This window comes from Vombatus ursinus, unplaced genomic scaffold (assembly GCF_900497805.2).
Source record: "Vombatus ursinus unplaced genomic scaffold, bare-nosed wombat genome assembly UNPS02014821.1, whole genome shotgun sequence".
Lineage (NCBI taxonomy): Eukaryota > Metazoa > Chordata > Mammalia > Diprotodontia > Vombatidae > Vombatus > Vombatus ursinus.
The window spans coordinates 30790496-30817548 of NW_020954599.1; the positions used below are offsets into that span (position 1 = coordinate 30790496).

At 36.2% G+C, this 27053-nt stretch overlaps 1 protein-coding gene across 1 annotated transcript in view; it reads left to right on the forward strand.

Moving 5' to 3' along the window:
* The window catches only part of UFSP2 (UFM1 specific peptidase 2), a 37055-nt gene that overhangs the window by 4543 nt on the left and 5459 nt on the right, over positions 1-27053 (forward strand). Inside the window, exons 2-10 of the mRNA XM_027837440.1 lie at positions 4394-4472; positions 6687-6870; positions 7955-8021; positions 8343-8500; positions 9330-9522; positions 11771-11917; positions 22894-23058; positions 23553-23677; positions 25678-25754. Of these exons, the coding sequence (XP_027693241.1) occupies positions 4394-4472; positions 6687-6870; positions 7955-8021; positions 8343-8500; positions 9330-9522; positions 11771-11917; positions 22894-23058; positions 23553-23677; positions 25678-25754 (1195 nt within the window). The remainder of the gene's footprint in view (positions 1-4393; positions 4473-6686; positions 6871-7954; positions 8022-8342; positions 8501-9329; positions 9523-11770; positions 11918-22893; positions 23059-23552; positions 23678-25677; positions 25755-27053) is intronic.

Here is a 27053-nt window from a genome sequence, read left to right on the forward strand (position 1 = left end):
TGTGTGTGTGTGTGTGTGTGTGTGTGTGTGTGTGTGTGTGTGTGTGGCAGTTAGGGTTAAGTGACTTGCCCAGAGTCACAGAGCTAGTAAGTGTCTGACTTGAGGCAATATTCTAAGCCAGATTTTTTAGTGACTCTTTCTCGAGTGGTCATCAATATGTTTGGCTCCAGAGGGTAGAATTAGGACCAATATGTGGCAGTTATAGGGAGGCAGGATTTCAGCTCAAGCTAAGGAAAAGTATATTAACATTTAGAACTGTCCTCTCAAGAGTAAAGAATTCCCCATCGCTAGACATTCCAAGTAGATGACTTCGGAGGGGATTTCATCTTAGGCAGTTTGAACCAGATTACCTTGGAGGTCCCTTCTGTCTCTCTGTTTCTATGATCCTTTTACAGGTCACATCATCCCCATTTTATGGACTTACAGAAATTATGTGAGTTGCCACGGTCAAACAGCATTTATCAGAATCCAGACCAAAATCTTGGTCTCTTGACTCTTTTGAGGCCATTCCTAACCTTTGCCCCCAGCTCCAGATGTTGCACTCTTGGATTTTTCCACCTCATTGGAATAAGAGTTGAAACATTACACAGGTTATTTTCTGCAATATTTTATTAAGGTTTCCAAACTCCAAAGCTTTAGGACATCTTTAGAAATAGAGAGAAAAAAAAGTATGGTATATGAATGAATCAACAGAGATACAGGATATGAGACTTCCCTTGAAGACCAAACACTAGAAGTTTGAGAGTAATTGATGAGAAGAGAGATGCAGGAATTTATATAGTTGGCAGACATGCCAGGTTAGGCATTTTGAGGCTTTCCCATTTGAACTTCTCAGCTGCCCTCTCTCATTCTTCTCCTTTCTCAATGTCCTTATCCGACCTTGGTTCTTTTCCCTGTAATCTCAGGGAAAGCAGTGACACTTCCTTGCTGAAGCTAACCAGTCCAGCTATACCCTTGATCTTCCCTATTCTGTCCCTGTCTCCGTCTCCTCTATGACCTCGCTCCACTGAGCATTCTCTCTCTCTCTCTCTCTCTCTCTCTCTCTCGCTCTCTCTCTCTCTCTCTCTCTCTTCCTCCCCCTTTCTCCCTCTGTTACTCTGTTTCTCTCTTGCTCTGTCTTGCTTGTTTGCTCACTCACTCTCATACACACATACACAGATCTTTAATCTCTTTAAGAAAACAAAAATCTTTGCATCTCCCTACCAGAACCCTCAAACCGTCACTCTATCTAGTCTCCCCCATTCCTTTTTGTCAGGCTCCTAGAAGTAATCTGTATTCATTCATTGCTTCCCCACGACTTCTCAATCCCTTGCAGTCTGAGTTTTGTCCCCACCATTGTACTGAAACACCTCTTTCCAAGGTCATCTCTGACCCCCTTATCACTAAACCTAGGGAGGGCTTTTTTGTGTTCTCATCCTCCTTAGCCCCTCCATAGCGCTGATGCTGTGGACCACGCCTTCCTTCTTGATCCCCTCTCTTCCTTTGGCTTCTGTGACTTCTCGGTTCTCTCTCCACCTCTCCAACTGCTCCTTCTCTGTCTCATTTGCTGGTGTTTCCTCTTTTTACTCCTTTCACGCAGATAATCCTCAAGGTTCTATCCTAGGCACCCTTTGTATAGATATTCTCCTTTCTGGTCTTTTCTATTTCCATAGCTTTAATTATATCAACACAGATGGTTCTGAGTTCTGTACCTGTCCTCCATCTCTTCTCAGAACTCTAGATCCATATTTCAATCACCTGTAATTCATTCATGGCTTCCTGACATTTCAGATTTAACATTTTTTTTTTAATTTTCGCTTTTTTGGTGAGGCAGTTGGGGTTAAGTGACTTGCCCAGGGTCACACAGCTAGTTAGCGTCAAGTGTCTGTGGCCAGATTCGAACTCGGGTCCTCCTGACTCCAAGGCCAGAGCTCTATCTACTGCGCCACCTAGCCGCCCCCAGATTTAACATATTTCATCATCTGAATTGAATTCATCATCTAAGCTTGCCCCTCACTCTAATATCTCTGTATCTGTTAATGGAGCCATCGTCCCTCCAGTCTGACATTCTATGAACTATGAGTAATCTTTAACTTTTGTTTGTCTCTCTTTCGACGCATGCCAATATTCCCTTGCCATATCCAGTCATTTTTGTCTCTGTAGTATCATTTGTATCTGGACCTGCTTCCACTCCTACTGCACCCACCCTATTCCCTTAACTCTTATTTTCCTGCAAAATCTGCTGTAATCATTTCCTCACTGGTCCTCTCTCTCTCTCTAGTCTGTACCTTCTTTAATTCACCTTCCCCAGCACAACCTGAGAAATATTCTGAATGGACTATTCTGATCATTTCTTTCCACACTCAGCCTCCCTCACTAATTTCTCCATTACCTACAGAATAAAGCATAAAATTCTGACAAGGCCCTCCACAGTTTGTTCACACCCATTACTGTTTTTATATTATGCTGTCTCCTCCTCAGTAGTGTTGCAGGCAAATTCATTGAACTATTCTTTTTTTTGGGGGGGGGGCTAGGCAGTGGGGTTAAATGACTTGCCCAGGGTCACACAGCTAGTAAGTGTTATGTATGTGAGGTCTCTTTTGAATTCAGGTCCTCCTGAATCAGGGTCGGTGCTTTATCCACTGAGCCACCTAGCTGCCCCTCATTGAGCTATTCTTCATCCTTCATTCTTCAGGTCATATATCCAGAGTTGAAAAGGACCTAAGAGGCTAACTAGTCTAATTCTCCCATTTTACAGATGGGGAAACTGAGGCCCAGGGAGGTTGTGACTTGGCCACAGTCACATAGGTAGGGATTTGAACCCAAATTCTCCAAAGACAGTGTTCTTTCCACTGTACCAGGCTGTCTTGTCCTAATTCCTGTCGCTGTGCCTTTGCTTATACTCTCTCCTATACTTGAAATAAATATTCCATTCCCCACTCTTTGGATGGTGTTTGAAAAGCAAAGATCTGACTGGTTTACTAATGCTACCCTTCTTTGAAAAATTCAGTCCTCCTATTTGGGAACATGAATAGACACTCCTAGAATTTTTTTTAAAATGATGTTCATTCATAATAATGATAGCTGACATTTGTATGTCTCCTTAAGTATTTCACATACATTATCTCATTTGAATCTTAAAACAACGTTCGTGGTAAGTGCTGCAGGTATTATCATTTCCGTTTTACAAATGAGGCAGTTGACTCAAGAAAGTGATATGATTGGTGCATGGTCATGGACCTAATAAGTATTAGAAACCTAGATCTTTGTGATTCCAAGTCCAGAGCCCATTCTTTTGTTTTTTTTTGTTTTTTTGTTTTGTTTTGTTTTTTGGGTTTTTTTGGCTAGGCAATGGGGTTAAGTGACTTGCACAGGGTTACACAGCTAGTAAGTGTTATGTGTCTGAGGCCAGATTTGAACTCAGGTCCTCCTGAATCCAGGGCCGGTGCTCTATCCACTGCACCACCTAGCAACCCCCAGAGCCCATTCTTGCTGTACCAAACTTCTTCTTATGCAAAGCTTGGAAGATCCAGTAGGATACCCATTGTATCTCATTTTCCAATCCATTAACAAGCATTTATTAAGTACCTACTGTATGCCAGTCTCTGTGCTGAGTGCTGGGAATATAAAATTATAAGTGATATAATTTATGCCTTCATGGGGCTTACTACATTCTAATAGGAGAGACAACATGGACTTTCATGGGTCTATGCAAGATACCTACAGAGAGGTGCTTTAGAAGGGAAGATACTAGATCTAGGGGGACCAGGATAGGCCTCCAGTAGAGGCAGTGATTGAATTAATTCTTGAAGAAAACTAGGGATTCTAAGAAGTGGAGATGAGGAAGAAGAGCATTTCAGGCTTAGGGGAGAGCCAGGGCAAAGGATTGGAGAGATGGCAAGAGAGAGGAGAGCTGGAATGTCATATCCAAGGAAGAGAAAGGAGGTCAGCATCGTTGGACTGTAGAGCACTGGGGACAAATCCTGATGCTAGAAAATGGGAGCTATGGTGTCTTCATATTGACCACGAGGTCTCTTTCATCTGGTAACATCTCTCTCTGCTGCTGCCCTGGGGGGCAGAGGTCTATGCCTCCAAAGACTTTTACGGCAGGTCTTCTAGCGGCTACATTTCAAATCTACTGAAATATGGGTTTTTGCTTAGCACATTAGAAAAGTTTAGGGACCACTAATGATACTCATGAAAAGAACTGTTTCTCCTAACTGCCACTTTAAGGCAAATGAACAAAATTTGCTGAGGTTATATAAAGCTGAATTTTTTAAATTGTTCTTATGTTTTAGAGGACTTTACTTTAGAAAGTAGTAGATTAAAGCATTCATAGTTCAATTACATAAGGTTGTGAGGGTGTTTTTCTTTTTGAGTATTCTATAATGATTTTTGCTTTTATTTATTCCAGGTGATTTCAGATACGATGGATCTGCTTTTCAGAATAAGAGGAGGCCTTGATCTAGCATTTCAGCTAGCTTCTCCTGATGGTATGTCTGGAAAAAACCCCCCACCACATTATGATTAGGAAAAAGGTGATAAAACACTCTTGACAGAACCTTTCTTGCTCCTCAGAATCACTAGCCATATAAGTATCCTCCTCTTCAGTCAGTCAGCAAGCATTTATTAAATGTTTACTATGTGTAAGGCACTCTGGAGTTAGAAAGAAAAGCCCTGTCTTTATTCCTTATTGTGGTGACCCTGAATTACATGGTCCTGTGTCATCAGGGTATAAGCTCTGGGAAGTCCTACCATACTGAAAAGGCAGTATACTGGATGTCTTTTGTCTAAGCACACCAGCCTAACTAATTTTAGGGAGAATCATCATCGGAAGTCTGTTTACTGGATGATTGGATGATTGTTTTTTGTTTTTATTTTTTTCTTTAAACCATAGCAACTCTCGAAAGCCATCTACTAAAATATGAACGAGTTGTGTTGGTAGAGGCAATATCCATATAGATGAAATCACAGATCCTTAAAATATTTAAGTATTGCAAACATTTGGATTTTCTCTAATATGTGAGAAGCTCTCTTTGGTTCCCTGAACTCAGTTGTTTCCTCATTTTGCCATGGAGTCAGAACGACCTCCCTTTATTTAAGTCCTACTTCAGGCACATACTACTCATGTGACCCTGGACAAGACACTTAACTTCTTCTTGCCCCCCACTCCAGGAAACTCTCTAAGACTATAAGTTGCCAATCTACATTGGTGGAAGTAGTTTCCATACTCTGATGAAATCACATGTCTGAGCCTCCCCCCAGAATCTGAATATATTCCAAGAACTATTTATTGGAAGGTGAGGATAATATAAGTATTAGCTAAAAAACAGGTGCAATAGAGCTTAAATATGTATTTGGGAGTCTTGGGGCACAAGGGGAAGAGCCCAGAGATTGAGGAGATTGGTCAAAGCTTCACGTGCCATTAGGTAAGGACAGAGAGGCAGGACAGACCACAAAGAGGGAGCCCATTGGCTGACCTCTGCCAGGACTGCATTGGAAATTACCAGGCATAGGAAGAACATGGTAATAAAAGGATTAAAAGTTTGTCTGCTTCCAGCAGTTCTGAAAACTAGGTCTTTAACTGGCCTGTGCTCTCCTCATCAGAGAAAAAGAGCCATGATGTGCTCTTCCCAGCAAATGGCCTGAATTAGGATTGACCTCCAGGCCTGGTGCTTCAGAGGCTCCTGCCTGCCCTGAAAAGCTCTCTGCCTGCTTGCTGAAGTTCATGATTTCTTTATGAGGGTAAAATTCTTTCATTCCTGGGAGAGATAAAAGGCTTAAATGCAACAGCCTTCCTGGAGCATTACTTTAGGTCGTATTTTCAGAGCATTTGACAGTTTGCAAAATCCAAAACCTGGTGGAGTCAATAGTGCAAGTGTTCACCTCACTTTACAGATGAGGAAACTCTGGCTCCCAGAGTTAACTCACTTGTCCAGGGTCTCCCAGCTAGTGAGTCAGAGCCAAGACTCAAATACTTTCTGACTCCAGCTTTCGTTCTCTTTCCAATCTAATGAAAGGTTAGTCAATCAATATTAGATCATGCCATGCTTTGATAGGATGAGGAGAGAATAGAGAAAAAAGGATGTAAATTTGGTACCTAAAATATCAGAAAGGTCATTTTTGAGAGGGGGGAAGGGGCTGGAGACTCAACTTTACAGACTTACCCTGGGACCTAACACTTTTATTGGTAGCAATAAACCAAGCTGTTCACAAAAGTATGGCTCTCTTTGGAAAGAAAAGACTAATTTTTTTTTTGCTTCCTTTTCATGGGCTTTGTTAGCCAAGCATCTCACCTGCCACTTTCCTGAGAAAATGGAATCCATCCATCATGATCTCCCCCAGAACCCCTCTTTAACCTTTCCCTTTCCCTCCTCCTTTGCTCAGGTCTGATAAAGATGGGATCCTTCCCCTTTCCAAGGCTCTTGATCTTACTCCCCCAATCTCTTCCAAGACACACTTTGTATTTATTTACCTGTGCATATGTTGTATCCCACCAGTAGAACATATGCTCCTCAGGGTCAGGGGCTGCTTCTTTCTTGTCTTTCTGTCCCTCAGACCTCGTATAGGTTCTTGTATATAGTAGGTGCTTAATAAGTATTGAATTGTTGAAGTTATCACTGTAATAGTTTTCTCTTAGGGTTATAGTGATAGGAAAATCATTAGAGAATTATCTTAATAATAACAAGTACATTCTTTTAATTCAGATATTTCTACAAAAAAGGCATTGAAATATGTATTGAGTGACCTTACAACCAAGCTTTCATCAAATGCCCTCGTGTTCAAAATTTGCCACAGTTCAGTGTACATATGGCCTAATGGCAACATGAACACAGTTCCAGCAGAACTGACTGACGATTCTGCTTGTAAGGAAATACTACGCTTTATCCAGTGAGTATGCTCTAATTTTTTTATTGGTGGCTTTTGTTTTTATATCACGTTCATTCCTGAATATGTATCTCCTCCCTCCCCTATCCGGCTATCCTTCCCATTTAGTCAAGGTGAAAAAAAAGACAAAAAATTCAGTAAAACCAACCCTTTGACTATATTTAACAATATATGCAGTTTTCTGCACCCATGGGCCCCCCCGCTCATCAGTTAAAAGAAATATGTACATGTTCTTACCTCTTCTCCAGATATAATCATGGTCATCATAATTACACAGTTCTCAGTTTAATTTTATTGTTCTTTCCATTTACATTGCATGCATTACGTATATTGTTTTCCTAATTCTCTTTATTCCTAGTTCAGTCTGTATCAGTTCGTATAGGTCATCTCATGTTTTTTTAAAATTTATTTATCTGTCATTTCTAATGACTTAATGATAATTCATTATATTCGTGTACCAAAATTTATTTAGCCACCATTCTCTAGTCAATAAGTACCTATTTTATTATTAGTTCTTCACCACCACAAAAAGTGTTACATTGAATGTTTTGGAAAAGATGGGGCATTTCTTTCTATTTTTTTATTTTCTTAGAATATGTGGCTAGATGTGGGATCTCTGGATCAGAGATTATGGATGTTTTAGTCACTTATTAATCATAATTCCAAATTGCTTTCCAGATTGATTGAACCAATTCACAACTCCACCAAGAGCATATTAGCATTCTTGCCTTCCCACAATGCCTCCAGTGTTGAGTATTTCCATCTCTTGTTATAGTAGCCAGATTTCTGCGTGCGAATTGAAATTCATCTCAGTCTGAATTGGCAATTTTCTTATGATTAGTGATTTGGAAGCAGTAACCGTGGTCATTAGTAGTTTGCAGGCCTTCTTTTGCAAACTGGTTGTTCATATTCTTTGACCATTAATCCAAAGAATTACCCCAGTCTTACATATTTGTGTTAGCTTCCAGTGTATCTTTTGTATCAGACCCCTGTGAAAGATACTTAATAAGTGGGCATGTTTTAAAACTCAGCAGGAATAGTTTTAAATGATGAATGCCATAAAGTTCTTTGTATGTTAAAATTTTAGATTTGACCAAGAAGAGGATACAAAGCGAAAATTCACCAAAAAGAAAGATAAGAAGTTACAAGGACAGGTAAGCTTGTCACCCATACTAATTGGGAATCACACAAATTTTTCAGTTTCTCCTATTTGTTAGATTTCCTAAGTCACTTGCTTATTAGGATGTTTTATCTTATAATTTAACATCTCCCGTGTTTCTTTACCTTTTTACATTTTGGATTCACAAGAATTCGTATCAGAAAGTTAGCTCACTTTGATTTGCTTTTGTGTCAACCCAAAGTCTTAAATGTGACCGTAATCACCTACAAATAGAAAAGAGATGAAAAATGAATTCTTACTCTGAAATATGTTTGATGGTGTTACTAAAATTGATTGTAATTATTTGTTTTTGTAGGTTCAGATAATAAATATAGATCTCATGCTGGAAATGTCAACTCCTCTAGCTGCTGTAGCGCCCATCATTGAAAGAGAAAGTGGAGGTCACCACTATGTTAATATGACTTTGCCAGTTGATACTGTTATATCTGCAAATCCGGAAGAATCATGGGGAATGTAAGTCTTTTTGCCTCATTTTCATAAACATATTACCCCACCCCACTTCCTACATTAATCATGGACTTGTATGTTTTGTTGTTTTAAAAAGCAAGAATAGTGCAATAAATATTAGTTTTACCTTTGATTAGAGACCAGCCCACGAGCCTTAAAAGAAAAAAAAATCTGTTCCTATTTTTCTCACTGATTGTGTCTTTGAAATATGACTGTTATTGATGCTATAAAAATCTGTAGGTAATAGAAATCAGTTGACTAGGTCACGTGTCATTGTATTTAGCCCACACCTTGTTTATAGCCCATGGAAGTCCAACAAATGCTTTCAGATTTGGGCTGTCAGAAATATTGATGTTATCTACCTCTAGCTACTGTATTTCACTGCATAATTGTTGCACTCAGTTTTTTCAGTCTAAAGATTGGTTTATAACTTTTCATCACATAGTATCGCATGGTATAATTCTCTTTGTCACACCGTTTAAAAGGTAAACAGAGCAGCAATGTATTCACCGGTGGCATATGGATATGCATTTATCTTGTGCACATGGTGAGCCCAGAATTCTCAGTGCACACACACTGGTCAGTATTCAATTTTAACATATATTCACGAGTATTCCTAATCTTGCACCACAGACAGTTTAGTAATAAATGACTTTTAAGTAATACTGGAACAATTTAAAAAAAAAAACTTCACATAATGGTCATACCACACTTTTTTGCAAAAAAATTTGGCATAAAATCTGCAACGGTTATGTGGTGAAGTATGGTATTTTTTTTTAATCATGGCTACTGTACCTTTTGTTGTTATACTTAAATATTTTTCTTCATTTGACAGAGTTCGAAGTCGTCTAGTAAATTCAATTCACAATCAACTAACTGATATGGAGAAATGCATTTTGAAATACATGAAAGGAACATCTATAGTAGTCCCTGAACCCCTGCACTTTTTGTTACCAGGAGAGAAAAACCTTGTAACAATTTCCTATCCATCAGGAGTTCCAGATGGTCAGCTACAATCTTACAGAAAGGTAAAAACCTATTAATTAGATCTTGGGAATCAGATGCAAATAGTCCCTAATTTAGTTAGGGCTGCACAGAGGTAACAAATGGAAACAATTTGTTTGTATTTACGTTAATTCTATTTTAAAAACAATGACCAGACTAATAGAAATTTGTCAAATAATTTAATACATAAAACTGTGCTATTCTAATTTTCTACTGAATATAATTTGATCTACTAAATCCATAATAATAAATTCATTGTCATTTTACTTTTTCATACTTAATGTGATCTACATATTATAAGACATTACCAGAGCTTGTGAACTGAATGGAAATGACAGTGTCCAGTAATAACGTTATGAGATGTCTCCACTCATCATATCCCTCTAGTAAGCTTCTACTAGAGAAAAAATCAGGGAAGACCCTAGGCAAAATTGTATCACCTTTCTACTAATGCCCACTAGATTGTTAGTTGATATTACCCTCCCTGAAGTATTTGCATTTTAGTAAATAACTCATGAGTATTAAGAGGATGAAGATATAATTGTGAAATGATAGGAAATTGAGTTTCTATTTTTTGCCAGATGGCCTTGCCTGGCTGGAACTTCCTCATGTCTTGCAAGAGAAACAGCTGCCTATTTGATGAGCTGCTCCAGGAAAGAAGGGCTCAGCACTTAACTCTATGCTTGTCTCCCCTTTTCAGACCTTAGACAATACAATCTCTAACTTCTAAAGTCCACTTCCTAGGACAGGCAGCTGGAGCAGAGTTACCTTTTACGTATGTGCCTATGGATGCAACTAGAAGTGCTTCAGACTTCCAAAGTGAACTATTGTGTTAACTCTCCACATGCTTTGTATACAAAAGATCCAATGGATATACATACAAAAGGCAGATTTTATTCTCTTGCCACAGTGATGGGCCTTTTGAAAATAACTTTTTCTGTGAAATTTGTTATATTTTATATTTTTATCTTTTTAAAGTTTCTCAGATTAGTCCCATATACAGTATCCCCCTCTATCCCCATCTTTTTTTCATTCAGTTGTGTGCCTTTCTAAGCTAAGTTTAAAAAAAAAAATCTTGGTGTTCATCCAGCACATATTAAAAAGACTTTCTTACAGAACAATAATATTCTGTTATTCACGTAACACACTTTTTTTCAACTCTTTTTTTAAACCATGCACTTTCCAGTTCCTTGATACCACAAGGACTGCTGCTATAAGTGGTGTGTATGTTTGTGTACACATGTGTGCATGCATGTGTATGTGTGTGTGTTAGACCTTCTGTCTTTGACTTCCTTGGAGCATGTGCCTAGTAGTATATTACCAAGTTTGTATAGTTTAGTGATTTTTCTAAAACTGTAATTAGAAATCATTTTCCGGAATTTGGACCAGTTCACAGTTCTACCACCATTGCCATAATGAATTGTCATCCTCCAGTTCCTCCAACAATTTTCCATTTTCATTTTTTGCCAGCTTTGCCAATCAGATGGGTATAAGATGAAGCCTCAGAGTTGTTTTAATTTGCATTTCCCTTTTTAATGATTTGAAGCATTACTTCATCTGGCTGCAGATAGTTGCTTTTCTTCGTTAGAAATATCCTTTGATCAGTTACTTTTAAATTTAAATTGATCAGTTAATTTTAAATTAGTAGTTTTAAAATTATCTTGGAATGCCTCCTAGTAATAACTTTTAGAAATCATCTAACTAGATAATATTTGAGTGACTTATAAACTCTCTAAGGGCATGAACCAAGTACTAATTTGACCTTGTTTCTCCTTCTATCCCTAGCATAGATCTTTTATTTACAGTAAATATTCAATAGTTATTGGTTGTCATTAAATTTTTAACTTAAAATCCCTAAATGTTTTAAAATGTTTCCTTTTTTACCTATGAAAATATGACAATAAAATATATATTGCACAAGAGCTAGTCTCTTTGTGTCAATCATTCTGACATTTTCTCAGAACTTATTTGAAGCATCTTTTTATATTTTACATCTGTTATGTAGTTACTGTGTGGGTGCTTTTAAAGTCACATTATGATTCTTATTTAAAACCTTTTACATTTTTTTGTTTATAAAATACTTAGGAAAATAGTGTTCATATTAAAAACCTTTTGTAGTTTTAAGAATGCATATTTTAAAAATCTTTCCAAATAGTGTAAAACCAACTTTTCATATTTAGTATCATTTTTTTATTTCAGTTTATTTAGTGGACTAAATTTAAAGATTTATCTATATCTCTGTTTCTTCATATGTAATCTCCTCTCATTTAGGAATTGCATGACCTGTACCACTTACCTCATGATAGACCTTACTTTAGAAGAGCTAATGCATATCACTTTCCAGATGAACCATATAAAGATGGGTATATCAGGAATCCGCATAGTCATCTAAATCCACTGGGAGCAGAATCCGGTATGGTGAGTTAATTTATGGATATGTAATTATTATTAAAATTGTAATAATTGTTTTTTTAAAAGATCATTAATTGAATGATAGTATCCTATCAGTATCTAAAACAAATCAACCTTTGTAATTTTTTCCATCCATAAACTCTCCATCATCTAGCAGTAATGTGCAAGGACTAGAAGGTGTTTAAAAAAAAAAAAAAGACAGTTTTCTCAGTCACATTTGCTATTATTTGAATTCTTATCTATGTCATGATGTTTTCTGGGCTGGATATAGAAGAAATCAGAAGTCTGTGACATAACCATGGAATATTTTTTGCTGAATGAGGAAAGTCTTAAGAGATGTTTTAAGTCTTTTCTGTCATATGATTTTTCCATACCATTTTTCATCTGGACCATATACTAGAACACTTGATTATTTTCTGCCTAATATTATGCTTTCATCGTTTCATGTATGTATATACGTACATTCGTTCATAAGAATGTATGTCTTATGTACCACAAGGACATTGTAAGCCTTTCTAAGGCAGTGTCTTATATTTTGTAGTCAACAAAGCACTAAAGCACATGGTAGGAAATTGGTAAATGCTTATTCATTGTTAACTGTAATATATTCCGTGCTTTGGAGGGAATTTTGAAGAAAAGAGACTGATTCCTTTTCAATTTCACTTCTGAAAGGAGCATGTATACATACAAACAAGCTTTTGTAAAGATTAACTCCTGGTATCTATGCATCCTTTAAAATAATTCATTAAATAGTAGTATCATCATAAAATATATATTACCAAGTACTATGTATGCTTGTACTAAAAGGGACCTAGAATGTTGACGATATTGAATATTAAATAATAACACCAGCATATATGTAGGGTTTTTTTGATAGGAGCTATACAGAGCAAAGTATATATCCTTTTTGTTTTTTGTTGTTTTTCTGTTTTGTTTTTTGGTGAGGTACTTGGGGTTAAGTGACTTGCTCAGAGTCACACAGCTAGTGAGTGGTGTGTGTCTGAGGCTGGATTTCAACTCAGGTCCTCCTGACTCCAGGGCCACTCCTCTATCTACTGTACCACCTGGCTGCCCCAATATATATCCTTTTTTCCACAGCTGCTTATAGTCTCAACAGATCAACACAGACATGTTCTCTTTTATTTCTGTAGTTCCTTTATCTTCCAGAGATGTTTAATTTCAATGTTTAAATTCTATCTGGCTTTGGATTTTATTCCATGCTATACACTATGTTATCAGATGTCAAATTAACTTTGAATATATTTGTGTCACCAGAAATTAATCAGAGGTACAAAAAGAATATAGAGTCATTTGGGCCATAATGAACTTTACCCTGTTCAGAAAATTCAATCATAATTTTAGTAGCTGTTCTTGGTTTTATATTTCAAACATTTTCACATGCATGAAATTGGATTAACAGGGTATCATCAAGACAATTATCTAGGAATTCACATACTTTAGAAGCAGTGAAGATGGTGAAAGCAGTATCGAGAAGAGGGAAAAAAGCAGATCCTTGATATTTCCTATAAAATATCCAATTGCCAAAATGTTGAAGGTCAGTAAATTATAAATGGCATGCCCCAGATGGATTCACAAGAACAATTTTTATGTAGATTATAAATATAGAGAAAGATGAAACATTATTAAATACCTTTTATGAGGCAAATATGGTATTGATTTTTAACATTAGGTGGAGACAACACTAAAAAAGAAACTAGGAGGCCAATTTCACCAAATATTGTAAGTGCAAAATGCTAAATATAACATTTTAGCCAGTAGTTTACAGCAGCACCTTATGAAAATTTTTCATCATAATCAAGCAAGGTTTATGCCAAGAATGGAACTGAGACAGACTATCAACATAATAAAATAAAATAAAAACCCATATAATTATTACAGTGCAGAAAAAGCCTTAATAAAAATAATAAAGAACAACCTCCATTCATGATTAAAAAAAACAAACAAACTAAAAAGAATAGGTATAGAAATTTTTTTTCCTTAATATAATAAAAAGCAGAAATTAAGAGCCAACATAGTATGCAACCCAGAAGTATTGGAAACATTCCCACTAAAAACATGTACAAAGCAAGAATGCCCACTCTCACTCCTGTATTATTTTAGATAGTATTGGAAATTGTACGATTGCTGTAAGACAAGAAAAGATATCAAAGCAATTAGCACTAGAAAAAATTATTTGCAGATAACTTGATAATATAGCTAGTAAATCCACCTACCTCAACCAAAAAATTAATGGAGACAATAAGTTCAGCAAATTCTCAAAATACAAGAATTACATGCAAATATACCTGCCTTCTTATTTACTAGTTAATAATTAAGAGAAAAAAATTTAAAATAATCCCACTTACAATTAAAACAAAAACCATAAAGTATTTGAGAATTAACCTACCTAGGCATATGTGGGACTTTTGTAGAAGAATCCATATAAAACTATAAAGACTGAAATAAAAAAAGACCTACATAACTACCAGAATAGCCAGTATTCACAAATGAGTGTTATTTATTTAATAAAAATGACAGTATTTCCAAAATTAACTTAGGTCTTTAATGCATTGCGTGAATATATGAAGAATCTGATTTTGTCAGTGTGATGAATTCCTTGTGTGGAAACTTCACCAGTGCTATTGGCAACCCATATATGATTTAGTAAATAAAAGACTTGGGGAGCTACTTGCAACACACAGTAGTGACTTACCTGAGGGTCACAAGACTGCTAAGACTGAGAGACAGAATTTGTGTCCAACACTTTGTGTTTCTAAGCTAATACCACTCTGGTTACCTAGAGATTTCTTTATAGAACCAGACAAATAATAATGAAAATTAGTTAAAAAAAAAACACGTGAGTAATAATATCAAAGGAGAGACAGAGAATCCTGGTAAAGGGTGGTCTTTCTTTCACTCCCTAACTTTAAAAACTTATTATAAAGCAATTATCATCAAAACTCACAGGTAATGGCCAAACAAACAAAAAGAAAAGTAAATCGGTGGAGCAGAATAGCTACATAATGCATCCCAAAGTGTATACAATATTGGTGCCTGATTAACCTATATAAAATGAAAACTGGCAGAAGCATTTATCATTTAATATATTTGGGAAAAGTAATTGGCAATTTGATTAGAAAGGAATTGAGACATATCTTATAATAGCTGAATTGCAGTTGGATAAGAGACTTAGAAAGAACTGTAACTCAGATGTAAGAAAGACTTGTTTGAATTATAAAAGATAAATAAATTTATAAAAATAAATAAATAAATAAATAACTTAGAAGGACTTCAGGAAAGGTCTGTCTCACTTGGATAAAAAGGGAGCACAGCTGAGTACAGATGGAGTAAGAGCAAGCCAGCAAGAGGCTCTTAGCCACAGCACAGATCAGCAACAGGGGCTCCTCAGTCCTGGCTCAGCAAACCAGCTGTGAGGCCTCCCGCACCAGCACAGAAGGTAAACTGCCAGCCCTGGAACCTAGGCACAACGGGGCTGGGCCTCCACAGTGCAGTGGGCAAGCCATCAGCACCTAATGCCCCAGCCCTGAAAGCCAGTGACCAGGCCCCAGGCTCCCAGCACAAGAAGCTTGGGACAGTGCCCCCTGCACCCTCGGAGCAGAACTCAACTTTAAAAGTCACGAAACAGACTAGAAAATGAGCAAAAAGCAGAAAAGATCCCTGAACATGGAAAGCTACTATGGCAACAGGGAAGAGCAAAACACAAACTCTGAAGAAGACAACAATGTTAAAATGCCTATATGGGAAGCCTCAAAGGGGAATATGAGTTGGTTTCAAGCCCAAAAAGCCTTGGAAGAGCTCAAAAGATGTTAAAAATCCAATAAGGGAGGTAGAAAAAAAATTGAGAAAAGAAATGAGTTATGCAAGAGAGAGTCAACAAGTTAGAAAATGAAGGACAAAAATTGACTTAAAACAATTCCTTAAAAAATACAATTGGCCAAATGAAAAAAAAAATCCACTGAAGAAAACAACTCCTTAAAAAGTAGAATTGGCCAAATGGAAAAGGAGGTGCAAAAGCTAACTGAAGAAAATAATTCCTTAAAAATTAGAATTGGGCAAGTGGAAACTAATGACTCCATGAGATATGAAGAATCAGTCAAACAAAATCAAAGAATGAAAAAAATAGAAGAAAATATAAAATATCTCATTGGAAAAATAACTGACCTGGAAAATAGATCCAGGAGACATAATTCAAAAATTATTGGACTACCTGAAAGTTGTGATCCAAAAAAGAGCTTAGCATCTTTCAAGAAGTTATCAAGGAAAACTGCGTTGATATCCTAGAACCAGAGTATAAAATAGTAATTGAAAGAATTCATCGTTCACCTCCCAAAAGAGATCCCAAAATGAAAACTCTAAAACTACCATATTTCACCACATAATCATTGCAGATTTTATGCCAAATTTTTTGCCCAAAAGTGGGGTGCGATCATTATGTGAAGCTAAATTTTTAAAAAAATTGTTCCAGTATTACTTGTCTGTTAGATTCCACCAGTTTTGCACCAACTTTTAACTCACTGCAAACGGTCTTTCTGCAGCTCTGTTTTCATGCTGTTCAGCAAACGATTTCAGTGTAATCAGAAAGAAATGCTTTGCACATTAATGTATTGCTGGCAGATGAACTGTACAGTTTAGCTAGCATGGGATGATGCAAGTCTTACCATATCATGTGACTTAGTCATGGCAGCTTCGCCTGCCCACCGACTCCCCTTGTGCCTATGGCTCTTCATTGGGTTGAGTGACAATACCATTGGTACTGCAGCATTCTGAACAAACCACGCAAGTGGACTTTCAGAAATATACTGACAGTGCACCTGTGCTAAGAATTCTAGGCTGGCAGCTCTCAATGCACAAGAGATAAATGCATATCCATATGCCACTGGTGAATACATTGCTGCTCTGTTTACCTTTTAAGTGGCGTAGCGAACAGAATTATACCATGTGACAATTACACAATGAAAGGTTATAAATCAGCTTTTGGATGACATAACAGAGTACGACAATTATGTGGTGGTGATGAGTATGTGGTGAAATACAGTATTGGAGCCAAATTCCACAATTATCAGGTCAAGGAGAAAATATTGCAAGCAGCCAGAAAGAAACAATTCAAATATCAAAGAGCCACTGTCAGGATTACATAAGATCTGGCAGCTTCTACTTTAAAGAATCAGAGGACTTGGAATAAGATATTCCAGAAGGCAAAGGAGCTTGGATTACAACCAAGAATCAACTACCCAGCAAAATTGAGCATAATCTTTCAGGGAGAAAGATGGATTTTCAATGAAATAGGGAACTTTCAAAGTTTTCTGATGAAAAGACCGGAACTGATACAAAACTCAAGAGAAGCCTAAAAAGGTAAATAGGAAAGAAAAATAAAATTATTTAATACAGTTGAACTATTTACATCCCACACAGGAAGATGATGCTTATAACTCTTGAGAATTGTATCTCTATTAGAACAATTAGAATGAGTATACATAGACAAAGGGTGTAGGTATAAGTTGACTTGGATGTGATGATATAAAAAAATTAAGGGGTGAAAAAAAGGATTGTACTGGGAGAAGAGGAAAGGGGGAGGCAGAATAGGGTAAATTACCTCACATGAAGAGGCACAAAAGACCTATTACAGCAAAGGGAAAGATGGGAGGTGTGAGCATTATTTGAACCTTATTCTTATTGGATTTGGCTCAAGGAAGGAATACATACACACTCAGTTGGGTAAAGAAATTTATCTTACCCGGTAGGGAAGTAGGGGGGCAAAGGGTAAAGAAAAGAGAAGGGGTGCTGATAGAAGGGAGGGCAGATTGAAGGAGGTGGTGGTCAGAACCAAAACACTGGTGAAGAGGGGCAGGGTGAAAGGAAAGAGAAAAGTATAAATGGGACAAAGTAGGATGGAAGGAAATATACAGTTAGTAATCATAATTGTGAATGGGATAAACTCTCCCATAAAACAGAAGAAGATAGCAGAATGGATTAAAATCAGAACCCTACAATAATATTGCTTACAAGAAACAGGAGAGAGGTACACACTGTAAGGTAAAAGGCTGGAGCAGAATATATTATGCTTCAGCTGAAGTAAAAAAAAAGCAGGGGTAGCAATCCTGAGCTAAATAGATCTAATTAAAAGAGATAAGGAAGGGAACTACATCTTGCTAAAAGGTACCATAGACAATGCAGTTATGCAGTACTAAACATATGCACCAAGTAGTATAGCATCCAAATTCTTATAGGAGAAGTTAAGTGAGTTAAAGGAAGAAAGAAACAGCAAAACTATACAGTGGGGGATCTCAACCTCCCCCTCTCAGAACTAGATAAATCTAACCACAAAATAAAAGTTATTGAGGTGAATAGAATTTTAGAAAAGCTAGATATGATAGACCTCTGGAGAAAATTGAATGGGGATAGAAAGGAATATACCTTTTCCTCAGCAGTACATGGCACTTACCCAAAACCAACAATGTATTAGGGCATAAAAACCTCACAATTAAATGCCAAAAGGCAGAAATATTCATTGCATCCTTTTCAGATTATAGTACAATAAAAATTACATGTAATAAAGGTCCATGGAAAGATAGATTAAAAATTAATTGTAAACTAAATAATCTAATCATAAAGAATGAGTCGGTCAAATGACAGATCATAGAAATAATCAGTAATTTCATCAGAGGGAATGGTAATGAGACAACATACCAAAATTTATGGGTTCGCAGCTAAAGCAGTTCTTAGGGGGAATTTTATATCTCTAGAGAAAGATCAGTGAATGGGGCATGCAACTAAAAAAGCTACAAAAAGAACAAATTAAAAGTCTCCAATTAAATACCAAGATAGCAATTCTGAAAATCAAAGGAGAGATTAATAAAATTGAAAGTAAGAAAACTATTGAACTAATAAATAAAACTAAGAGCTGGTTTTATGAAAAAAACAACAATAAAATAGATAAATCTTTGGTTAATTTGATTTAAAAAAATAAAGAAGAAAACCAAAATACCAGAATGAAAAATAAAAAGGGTGAATTTACCACTAATGAAGAGGAAATTAAAGCAATAATTAGAAGCTATTTTGCCCAACTGTATGTCAATAAATCTGACAATCTAAGTGAAATGGATGGATATTTACAAAAATATAAATTACCCAGATTACCAGAAGAAAAAGTAAAATACTTAAATAACCCCATTTTAGAAAAAGAAATTGAGGGGCATCTAGGTGGCGCAGTGGATAGGGCTCCAGCCTTGGAGTCAGGAGAACCTGAGTTCAAATCTAGCCTCAGACACTTGACACTTACTAGCTTTGTGACCCTGGGCAAGTCACTTAACCCCGATTGCCTCACCAAAAAAAAAAAAAGAAAGAAAAAGAAATTAAACAAACCATCAGTGAGCTCCCTAAGAAAAAATCTTCAGGGCCAGATGGATTTATAAGTGAATTCTACCAAACATTTAAAGGATAATTAATTCCAATACTATATAAACTATTTGGAAAAATAATCAGAGTCCTACCAAATTCCTTTTTATGACACTAATGGTGGTGATCCTTAAACCAGGAAGAACCAAAACAGAGAACGAAAATTATAGACCAATTTTCTTAATGAATATTTATGCAAAAATTTTAAGTAAAAAATTAGCAAAGAGGTTACACCAATTTATCATAAGGATAATACACTATCCAGGGAGTTATACCAGGAATGCAGGGCTGGTTCAATATTAGGAAAACTATCAGCATAATCGATCATATCAATAACAAAACCAACAGAAATCATCATTATCTCAACAGATGCAAAAAAACTTTTGACAAACTACAGCACCCATTCCTATTAAAAATACTAGAGAGCAAAGGAATAATGGAATTTTCCTTAAAATGATAAGTGGTGTCTACCTAAAACCGTCAGCAAGCATTATATGTAATGGAGATAAGCTAGAAGCTTTCACACTTAGATCACAGGTGAAAAAAGGATGCCCATTATCACCACTATTATTCAGTATTGTACTAGAAATGTTAGCTTTAGTAGTAAGAGAAGAAAAAGAAATTGCAGAAATTAGAATAGACAGTGAGGAAACAAAACTATCACTCTTTACAGATGATATGATGATATTCTAGAGAATCAACTAAAAAATTCCTTGAAATAATTAACAACTTTAGCAAAGTTGCGGAATATAAAATAAACCCACCTAAATCATCAGCATTTCTATATATTACCAACAAAGCCCAGCAGTAAGATATAGAAAGAGAAATTTCATTTAAAATAATTGTAGACAATACAAAATACTCGGGAGTCTACTTGGCAAGACAAACCCAGGAATTATATGAACACAATTACAAAACACTTTTACACAAATAAAGTCAGATCTAAACAACTGGAAAAATTGCTCATGCTTAGGCTGAGCTAATATAATAAAAAATGACAATTCTACCTAAATTAATTTATTTATTCAGTGCCATACCAATCAAACTACCAAAAAATTAGTTTATAGAGCTAGAAAAAATAACCACAGAATTCATCTGGAAGAACAAAAGGTCAAGAATATCAAGGGAATTAATGAAAAAAAAATGCAAAGGAAGGTGGCCTATCTGAAACTATATTATAAAGTGGCAATCATGAAAACTATTTGGTGCGGATTAAGAAATAGAATGGTGGATCAGTGGAATAGATTAGGTCCACAAGAAACAGTAGTAAATGACTATAGTAATCTGCTGTTTGATTAAACCCAAAGACTCCAGCTTTTGGGATAAGAACTTATTATTTGACAAAAACTGCTGAGAAAACTGGAAAATAGTATGACAGAAACTAGGCATGGACCAACATCTCACACCATATACCAAGATAAGGTCAAAATGGGTACATGATTTGCACACAAAGAGTGATACCATAAGCAGTTTTCAGATGAAGAAATTAAAGATATCTATGAATCTATATGAAAAATGCCCTAAATCACTATTGATTAGAGAAATGCAAATTAAAACAATTCTGAGATACCAACTCACACCTATCAGATTGGCTAATATGACAAAAAAGGAAGATGATAAATGTTGCAGAAGATGTGGGAAAATTGGAACACTAATACATTGTTGGTGGAGTTGTGAACTGATCCAACCATTCTGGAAAGCAGTTTGGAACTATGTCCAAAGGTCAACCAAACTCTCCATACCCTTTGATCCAGCAATACTACTACTAGGTCTGTGTCCCAAAGAGATCATAAAAAAGGGAAAAGAACCTGCTTGCACAAAAATATTTGTAGCAGCTCTTTTTGTGGTGGCAAAGAATTGGAAATTGAGGGGATGCCCTTCAATTGGGGAATGGCTGAATAATCTGTAGTATATGAATTGAATGGAATACTATTGTTCTATAAGAAATGAAGAGCAGGCAGATTTCAGAAAAACCTGGAAAGACTTACGTGAACTGATGCCAAGTGAAGTGAGCAGAACCAGGAGAACATCATACACAGTAACAGCACCATTGTGCGATAACTAATAGACAGCTCTTCGCAGCAATGCTATGATACAAGACGTTTTCAAAAGACTCATGATGGAAAATGCTATCCGCATCCAGAGAAAGAACTATGGAGTCTGGATGCAGATTGTTGTTTTTGTTTCTTCTTCCTTATGTTTTTTTCCCTTTTGTTGTGATTCTTCTTTCACAACGTGATTAATGTGGAAATATGTCTAATATGATTGTACATGTATAGCCTGCATCAGATTGCCTGCTGTCTTGGGGAGGCAGTAGAGGTGTGATGGAGCGGAAAAAATATGGAACTCAAAGTCTCATAAAAATGAATGTTAATGCTATCTTTACATTTAATTGGAAAAAATAAAATATTATTAAGTGGGAAAAAATTTTTAAAAGAAGAAATAAAAGAAAATCTGGGAAGATCTTTTTGAAATACAGTGTAATACAAAGTTAAAAAGCAGACCCATTAGAATGGTGTCCACACTAACTGGGACCATATAAGAGGAGAAATCAATAACAGCGAAGAACAGAGAATCTTGATAAGGGACTGGGGGCAGGAGGAAGTGGTGGGGAGAGTGACAAAAATTGTCATGATATTACAGTGAAATGAATTGTTAATTATTAATGTTAATTGAAATGTAGATGGTTACTAAGCACATTTAGTTGGCTGTAATGATGTTCAAAGTTAATTGCTTTATAAAACATGTAATTTAAAAATAGTTATAATGGCTAATATGGAAATATGTTTTACATGACTTCACACATATAATGGGTATCATTGCTTACCTTCTCAGTGTGTGGGAAAAAAGATTTTGGAACTCAAAAAAGTAAATAAATAAGCATGATTTTTTAAAAGTGAAATAAAAATAATTATAATTGCCAGTAGTGATAACCAGTGGCATATTTGAGAATAATTCATTTGTGAGTAGCATGTCAAACACAAAATGTCCAAACTGAAAAAAGAGCTTAGAGATAATTTAGTCAACAGATTGTAAATTTAGACATGGAAGGCTCCTCATTTTACACATGAGAAATTTGCCCAGTGCAGAAGAGCTGGAAGACAGTGGTTTGGTGTAAGGAATACTGAATTTATTGTTAGAGGGCCTGGCATTGACTGTAACTCTGCTGCTATAACTTGTATGACTTGGTATGTGGCTTCTTTCTTTTTTTTTTTTTTTTTTGGTTGACATTTAATTTTTATTTTATTTTTTTCTCACTTATATGTAAACAAAATTTTTAACATACATTTTTTTAAAATTTTGAGTTTCCTCCTTCATGTGCAGTTGTCATCTGGGCAAGTGATTTCAACTCTGGGCTTGAGTCACCTGATCTATAAAATGGGTGAGGGGGTGCTGGGAGGAGGGGCAGGGTTGGACCAGACCATGTTGTCTCTATCTTATTATTCATTCCTGTCTAGAAATGCTCTATGCTCATCTTGGGCATCATCACTTTCAGTTTGAAGATGGTAGTTAACAAGATGGCACTGAAGATGGTATTTTGCCTTGTTTTCTTTTTTTCTGCACAGATTTCCGTAGTCCAGGGCATATATGCTTATCATCATTACATGCAGGATCGGATAGATGACAGCGGCTGGGGCTGTGCTTATCGGTCTCTCCAAACTGTTTGCTCTTGGTTCAGACATCAGGGATACACTGACAGGTCCATTCCAACCCACCAGGAAATTCAGCAGGTACAGAGCCTATGGTTTCAAGTTGTATATTTCAGGAACCCTGAGTACCCTGGCATTAATTCATACTACTTCCTTGTGGTAGACACTCATTTCTCTTTTAAATAAATCTAAACCTTGATACCCTTTTCAGATCAAAGAATAGAAATTAAAAGAGGTAGAAAAGGAAACAAGTGTCCTAAATTTTAAATCTAGAGGCAGCTGGGTGGTGCAGTGGATAGAGCGCTATATCAGAAGTCAGGAAAACCTGAGTTCAAATATAGTCTTAGACATTTTCTATCTATGCAACCCCACACAAGTCACATAAACTTCTGCCTCAGTTTCCTCATCTATAAGATAGGGGTGAGAATAGTACTTAACCCCCCCTCAAGGTTGCTTTGAAGATAAAATGGGCTAATATTTCTAAAATGCTTTGTAAACCTTAAAGTGCTATATAAATCCTAGCTATTATTATTTTTAATATGTTTATTTTTTCCATCTGATGGGGTGCAATAAAGGCTCTTGTTGATGTGGGAGACAAACCAGCAGCATTCGTAGGGTCACGACAATGGATTGGTTCTGTTGAGGTACAGCTAGTTCTGAACCACTTGATGGGGATAACTTCAAAAATTCTGTTTGTCAGGTAAGGACACTGCAATGATTATTTGATAAGAATGGTATTTTTTCTAAAGGATAGTTTATGAGCTGTAATTTATCTTTAATCTATAGTAAGATTAAATTTTTGCATCCTTTCCTTTTCCTTTCCCCTTTTTTTGTTGTTTTCTGATTTTTTTTTCTCTTGTATTGATCCTTCCTATTTCCTTTTGATTAGATTTTATGGGATTTTGTGCTTATGAGTGATCTCAGTAAAATATGTGTATCTTTTTGGCCTAGGTCTAGGAGAAATTATAAAAATATTAATCTAGAGTGGAGTGGCAGAGAATTTGGCATCTTTTTAGGGCTGGATTCACTAAAAAAAAATCTCAAAAGGGAAAATATTTATCACTGATCTATGATCTATTATGTAAATATATATTTACATGCTGCTCATTTTGTTAAAATATTCATAAATTTATAATGTGTATAAAATATACTAATAATAAAAATCAAAATATTCCTGTATTATTTGGTATACAGCATAATGCCCACTTATTTTAATGTATAATTACGAACTTCATATTATTACTGCACATTGTTCTATCAGATTCTTTGTAACTATGGTAGCAGCTTCTGGTGGTGATATTAAATATCTTAATTTCAGTATTGTATAAATCCTCATATTCTAATCTTAATGTGTTTGTTACTTAGATTGGCTAAGATGACTCAGGCAAATGAATAAGTAATAGCATTCCTAATGATTCAAATGTGAAAATTCTTTGAAATGCCACTATATAAAAATACCAGAAAGCTTTTTGTCACATTGCCCTGACTTGTGTTATTTTGTAATGTCATAGGATCATAGATTTAGAGTTGAAAGGATCTTATAAGGTCATCTTCTTTAACCCCTTCATTTTACAGTTTATAATGTCATTACTGCATTATTGTCAAACTCTGCTGTAACAGTGTTCAGCTGATTAAACACTAATCATATTATTTCTGTGGAATTTACCCTTCCTTGTAAACATGATGTTTTCACAGAACCTGTTAAGCACATTAAGATGGGTGTCACATTAAGATGACTTATAACTAAAGTTAAAAAAAAGGTCAAGTCCTCATGAATCTTAAACACCAAAGTAAAAAATTCTCTCTTGACATCTCCCCTCCAAATTAATACGTTTTGTATTACCAAAAGAAAAAGAAATCCATCTGTGGTTCAAAATGGGGTCCTCAAAAACAGGAATATGAGTCTCATGGGCCCAGAAGTGAGGGTCTCTAAACTCATTCGTAAAATCTTGGTGTGTTGCATATGATACTTGAAGCACAGAATCCAGAGTTTCTTGTCATTTTGTCAACACCTGCCCTCAGGAAATTTTAATTATATAAACGTTTTAAATACTTCCTTGCTAGGCAAATAAACTCAATCTCTACCCACTTTCAAGGTGAGCTGGAATTCTCATAATCCATCATGGCTATTTCAAGATTCAGCTCTGTGACTAGAGAAATAGAAAGTTCCTTTCTGACACCGCTACAAAAATTGGTGTTTGACTACCCAGCACCAGCCTGTTTCCTCTCCCAAATACCACTCTTTCACTGGAACATTATGTATTAGGTGGGTGGAGTATTTTTATATGTGCCTTTATACTGTTCCAGAATTTCTCCCTTGTTCTTTATTTGATGAAAGGCAGCATGGTGCAATGGAAAACCGGATTTCAAAATACCATCTTCACTGCCAGTGTAGTCAGAGGACCTGAGTTGGATTCCAGGCCCTGCCCCTTATGACCTCTGACCTCTGGCACATTATTTAACTACTCTGAATCTGTCTGTGATGCCATAGACTTTTGTTATTATTCTCACTTAGAATTAAAAAGTATTACTGCAGATCATATTTTTCTTAGATGCTAACCAAAGCTTCTTCCAAATAGCTTTTAGATTTGCCAGCTTTATTTTATTCACAAATAAATTGTTAAAACATTGTTCTTTAATGCTTATTATCCAAACGTGGAATTGAAGCTTAGAGATCTCATGCAAAACTCTCTTTCCTAGCCAAGGTTCTGAATTAGCTTCTCAAGGAAGAGAACTTGCCAATCATTTCCAGAATGAAGGAACTCCAGTAATGATCGGTAAGACGTTTGGGGAGTGTGGGGTGTTTGGGGTATAAGAAAGATGTCAATATTAAGCATATTTAATTATAGAAGAATTTAAAATAAAGGTACAAGATTATTCTCTGTAAAACTTTTTTGAGAGTAACACTTTTTTATAGTAGTAATATGAAAATTCTCACCAGAGTTTCTGAATGTTTAAATGATATCTGTGGTAGTAATAAACTTGTCTGTATCACTATCTACAAATTAGATTGCAGTGATTAGGATGGCTTTAAGGAGATAATGTCCCACTCTCTGGTAGTAGAGTGCTTCAGTGAGTTCGAGTCATTTGTGTGACCTGGTGGTCACAATAGCTAATGTTCTCTTGGGCAAGTTATAGTTCCCAGAACAAGGAAAGCAGTGGTTCTGCTCTCCTCTGCCCTGGCCAGAGCCTGCCTAGAGTACTGTCTTTAGTTTTCAGCATCACATCTTAGGAAGGGTATAAACAAACTGTTTCAATTGATCAACAAGTTTTCTTAAGTGCTTGCACACAGCAGGTCAGGCACTGTGCTAGATGATGGAGATACAAATACAGGAATTTATATTCTAATGGGAAAGACAGCATACTTATATGTATATAAAGACATACAGAATAAATACAAAGTAGATAAATACAATGTAGTTTGGGAGGGCAGGCCAACTCATAGAGGAGTTGGAAGACTTCCTGTAAAACGTGGTAGTTGGACCACATCTTGAAGAAGAAAGAGATGATGTGAGGAGGACAGAGTGTATTCCAAGCATAGGGGATGGTCAGTGCCAAGGCATGAAGATAGGGGATGAGTGTTGGGGGTGAGGACCAGAGCGGAGGACAGTTTGCAGCCACAATGCAGAAGAGGGAGGAATATTCAGTGAGGCTGGAAAGACAGACTGTGGCTATTGTTGTGGGGCTATTGGGTTGTGAAGTGCTTTAAAAGCCAGAGGAAATGATATATTATCCTAGAGATCATTTCTACCGGAGTTGATTGTATAGGAGATTGATGTAGCCAGGTACATGTTTGAGGAAAATCACTCAGGGAATGGCATAGCACGAGGCCTGTAGCTGGGAAGTCAGTCAAGAAGCTGTTGGGGTAGTTAGGTATGAGGTGATGCAAGCCTGAGACATGTTATGGCAACACACACACACACACACACACACACACACACACTCTCACACTGTGTATTAAATGCCTAAGACATCATGCTAGATGCTGGGAATACAAAGACAAAAACAAAACAATTCCTGCCCTCATGGAGCTTACATTCTACTGGAGTTATGTATATTGATAACTATAACATGCT